The 4,728-nt window shown below is 38.5% G+C and overlaps 1 protein-coding gene across 1 annotated transcript; it reads left to right on the plus strand.

The window, feature by feature from the left end:
- Window positions 1-1,382: 1,382 nt before the first annotated feature.
- Window positions 1,383-4,414, plus strand: LOC140859089 (probable inositol oxygenase). Its single transcript, XM_073260493.1, has 11 exons — window positions 1,383-1,628; window positions 1,729-1,822; window positions 2,072-2,153; window positions 2,240-2,444; window positions 2,735-2,794; window positions 2,875-2,927; window positions 3,038-3,160; window positions 3,277-3,346; window positions 3,458-3,536; window positions 3,684-3,765; window positions 4,138-4,414. The coding sequence occupies exons 1-11, from the start codon at window positions 1,598-1,600 to the stop codon at window positions 4,162-4,164; spliced, it is 906 nt and encodes a 301-aa protein (XP_073116594.1). The 5' UTR covers window positions 1,383-1,597; the 3' UTR covers window positions 4,165-4,414.
- The last annotated feature ends 314 nt before the right edge of the window (window positions 4,415-4,728 follow it).

Here is a 4,728-nt window from a genome sequence, read left to right on the forward strand (position 1 = left end):
TTGCTGCTTATCTTAAATTTTATTTTTATTTTTTATTTTTATATTTTAAATTATTCATTATTATATATGCACATCTTTACTGTAATAAGCATGCCCTGGCATCTATGTGTGCTGACTCTATGACCTTTGTGCTTAAAGCCTAACATGTTTAGAGTCCAGTAATCTTGTTTAGAGCCTAACAAGTCCGCAAATAGTCCTGCAACATGATATGCTCTTGTCGCCCGCACATTAGGAATGAAATTAAAAAGGATGCGTCCCATGCACAAGGCTTTTCTACCATATATGGAGGGATTGTTTTCGTGTACATTAGGGAAGCAATAAAAAGAGCATGTCCCGGCACGCAAGGCTCTTCTACCTGCATACGGAATGATTACTTCCAGCTGGCAATTAGTTCACAGTGGAGCAATCCTTTTATTGTGCCAAGGTCCACCCTCTAAGTAAAGAAATAACAAACAAAATTTTCATTCATTAAAATCCTTTAAACCCTACGTTTAAGCTAGGACTTTGAATTAGTTTTATCTTTTACATCAAACATGAAGAAAATTGGGCTATCAAAGAGTGAGACAATGTCCATCAATCTAACATTAAAAAAAAAAAAAATGATAGGAATCACTTGCTATAGAATAGGTTAGCTTACTAATCTTGTGCAGAAGTTGGTGATTAGTTCAGCAGTGCCTGAAGTCTTGATTGACGATATCTATCCCATTCACTTCACTAATTCTTAATTACCATGCTGTGATAACAGTGAGCTACTGGTAGCAATACCTATCAAACATTGTTTCCCATGAAAAAAGCGTGAGAGATTCCAAAGAAGGGTACACAAATAAATCTGGCGTTTTTATCCATGACTATGAGCATTCGGACGGTAGCAATGGAGATATAGATAATAGATTCCATTCTGGTTGGAGTCAGCCTCAAGAGATGAGACGCATGTAGGGTAGGAGAGTGAAATAGCGCCCTCCAAAGTCCTAATCTGGAGGAGGAAAAAAAAAAGAACAGGGCCTGGCAGGTCAACGTCCCTTTTTTTTCTTTTGTTTTGGTAATGCAAAAACGTTCCTTTTTTTTTTTTTTTTCATGCAAACGTTCATTTGCCCTGGCCTCCAGCTAAACCTGAGATATGTTTCCCCAAATGCAGCCTCCGTTTCAAATTTTTCGCCTTCTTCTATTCCCAACTTGGCTTTCGTCCCCATCCCGAACCTGCCGGCTCTCAATCCGGCACCCAATTGACTCGGCACCACGTCACGCGGGACCGCCTCCGGTGCGGGGATCCGATGGGATATCCACGCCATGGCTGACTCATCCCACGATTTCTTTATCCTAATCCCTCCCCCACTTGCGTTAGTGACTCCTCAATTTAGCTCATTCTCTGCTTGTTTCCATTCGTTTACATCCCTCCACCAACACCTTCTATTTATCTGGCTCCTAATCTATACGCAGATAAATATTACTGTAAAATAACCTTCTATTCCGCTATAAATATCCTCTTCTCGTGCCCTCCCAAAACACAGGCCAAGACCACCTCTTTGTTGTTGGATCCTTTACCTTTCTTGTTCCGCGTTCTTTTTTTCTGAGTCCTCAAAGGTTCCAGGAGGAGAAGATGACGATTTCCATTGAGCAGCCTCAGATTGGTAGGCTTCATTTTTGATAAATTTGGTTCTTGATAGGTTTTTTATGTATGTAAAGTTAGCATAGTTTGATTCTTTTGGTGTTGATATTTTTTTGGCTCAGAGGTGGAAGTGGAAGACAAGAAGGTTCCCAGGGAGTTGGTGTTGGATGGTGGTTTCATGGTGCCCGAGACCAATTCCTTTGGTCATACTTTTAGGTATATCCTCCTCTATACGTACTTCTGTCCTTTGTTTTTCCCCCTTCTTTATGGACTTTTTGTTGAAGATTTGCATGGCCCACTTCTTGACATGGCTGCGATTATTGGGCTTTTATTAGACCGTTTTCAAACTTTTCTTTTTCTTCCTTTTTGATGAAAGAATGTCTTAAAAAATGCACCAACCTGAAAGGGCCAAATTTCTAAAATCCTTTCCAACATATCCAAAATATTGAATAAAAAATAATGCAGGGACTATGATGTCGAATCTGAGAGGAAGAAGGCTGTCGAAGAGTTCTATCGCACGAACCACATTCATCAAACCTACGATTTCGTACGTACCCTGTTCTAATTTGTTCAGCGAAGACCGGTGATTGTGGTTTGGCTGAGAGCTAATGAAAGCGTGATGCTATGATGCAGGTGACGAGGATGAGGGAAGAGTACGGCAAGTTGGATAGGGTGGAGATGAGCATCTGGGAATGCATAGAACTGCTCAATGAGTTCATTGATGACAGTGATCCTGATCTCGATGAGCCCCAGATCGAGCACTTGCTGCAGACTGCGGAAGCAATCAGGAAGGACTATCCTGATGAGGATTGGCTGCACTTAACTGGCTTAATTCATGGTATGATCACAGAAATATAGCCAAAGCACATAATGAAATTTAAAAACCCAGTTGAACTTTTATCCAAAGCAGTTCTTGGTAGCCCAGTTAGCTTCTCTAATTTAGATATAGTTGATGGTTTGGTTAGTTCCATCCATTCACCATATCATTATACTGTTTGGTAGACAATTTCCGAATGTCCTCCTGAAATCAGAGGATGAATGGATGGCTTTGATTTATTCATTGCACTTTGGCTTCTGAACTTTGTTACGGGAATTGCATCTGATAATGCTTCTCTTGCCGGATTTCAGATCTTGGAAAAGTTCTTCTCCATCAAAACTTTGGACAACTTCCCCAGTGGGCTGTTGTGGGTGAGCATCACCTTTCTGTCTCCCTTCTGTTTCTCAATCGTATGCTTTCTCGCTTCTGATTACTAAGATGCGTCTTTTAGGTGACACGTTCCCTGTGGGGTGCGCTTTTGATGAATGTAATGTTCACCACAAGGTATATATATCATTCATGTTAAACTGATTGCACCACGATTCTAAGATGTGATTTGAAGAAATTATCTAGCTTATGTCATTCTAAAAGTTTACCATTATTAATCATAACAGTATTTCAAAGAAAACCCTGACTACAGCAATCCTAAATACAACACCAAACTGGGAGCTTATTCTGAAGGTTGCGGACTTGACAACGTATTGATGTCTTGGGGACATGATGACTATATGTACTTGGTATATATGTCTTCTTTTTTTGTAGTATCTCATATTTCTTTGTGAATATCATTATTGTATGATTCAAAATTATATGTTTATCGGTAGATGTTAGTTTAATTCTTTTTTAATCTCAGGTGGCCAAAGAGAATAAGACCACTTTGCCTTCAGCTGCCTTGTTCATCATCCGCTACCATTCCTTCTATCGTGAGTTCGTGAACTAATGACTTCTTTTCATCAAATTTTCTCTTATCATACTTGGAGTATGTCTCTCCTACTATTTGAACTCAAAATGCCAATGCTTCATGTTTGTTTCAGCATTGCACAAGCATGGAGCCTATCAATACCTCATGAATGATGAGGACAAAGAAAATCTGAAATGGCTGCATATTTTTAAGTAAGATCTCCTATGATCCATCTTTTTCAAAAAAAAAAAAATCTACCGCTAGAATGATGCTGTATTAAGTTTCAGATACGAACCATGTCGGTGAAAATTCAGATACGAGCAGAGTACTAACAACTTGTTCTTTCCAACTATGTGCAGCAAATATGACCTTTACAGCAAGAGTAAAGTTAGAATAGATGTAGAGAAAGTGAAGCCATACTACTTATCACTTATCGAAAAGGTTAGCATCTCCATCCTAAACTCCCTTGACCTCGGCTGAGGCCTTTTTTTCTTTTCTTTTGAGGGAAATGGTGGTAATACCACCTCAAATTTCATTTATCAATGAAATTAGACACAAATAATAGGTAAGAAGGAAAGAATGACAGAAGGGGAGAGGATTTGTAGGTCTCATGGAGAGTTGAGCACCTCCATGTTCATCTACATAGCCACTCCAAGACAGTCAAAAATAAAAGATTCATCAACCAAGATGAAAATTCAGAGTAGAAGCCTTAGCTGAGGTTTTTATTTCTTTTTTTTCCTCATAAAAAGGCAGATGTTTTCTTTCAAGTCCTATTTTCTCTCCTCTAATAAAGCGATTGAATGTTTGTTGCAGTACTTCCCTGTGAAGTTGAGATGGTGAGATACTTGGATGATGATTTATTCCAGTGGCGTTCTCTTGAGCAAAGGATTCATTACATGGTCCATCTTCAAGCAGCTGATGCTAGAAGTAGCCGTGTTGACTATTGAATCTAATATTGTATTTATTTTATCTATATTTGTAAAGTTTTCTTGTTCAATAATGCAAGCATTTGTGCCTTCCAAAATGAATTGATGTAAGCCATTTATGTTATATAATAAAAAGTGTTTATCATTGAGTTCCCCTCATGCCAGATTGGTTCACTAAATCCACATTTTTTTGATTGCATCGAGTGAAAAATAATGGAAGATTTTACATCATGCTCAGATCATCATTGGTTTCAACCCAATGAACCAAATTTAACCAAGGCACAAGTAAAAACGTATTATCATAGCGGAGCACATATGAAACATGTTGAGCTCAAGAATTAAGGATATGAAAAGTAGCATCGAAAAAGGCAGCTGAGTGTTGAAATAATATTAGAATTCTGGTTCTAGGAGTATTGAAGGAGATCATTTGAAGTCAGGTTCAAAGCATCATTCAAGATTCTGCAACTCTATCAATCAG

Source organism: Elaeis guineensis, chromosome 7 (assembly GCF_000442705.2).
Source record: "Elaeis guineensis isolate ETL-2024a chromosome 7, EG11, whole genome shotgun sequence".
Lineage (NCBI taxonomy): Eukaryota > Viridiplantae > Streptophyta > Magnoliopsida > Arecales > Arecaceae > Elaeis > Elaeis guineensis.

Coding starts and splice junctions, on each gene's coding strand:
- LOC140859089 (XM_073260493.1), top strand. CDS start 1,598: ATGACGATTTCCATTGAGCAGCCTCAGATTG. Junction 2,445..2,734: donor CTTAACTGGCTTAATTCATG/GTATGATCACAG, acceptor GCCGGATTTCAG/ATCTTGGAAAAGTTCTTCTC. Junction 3,537..3,683: donor AAATGGCTGCATATTTTTAA/GTAAGATCTCCT, acceptor AACTATGTGCAG/CAAATATGACCTTTACAGCA.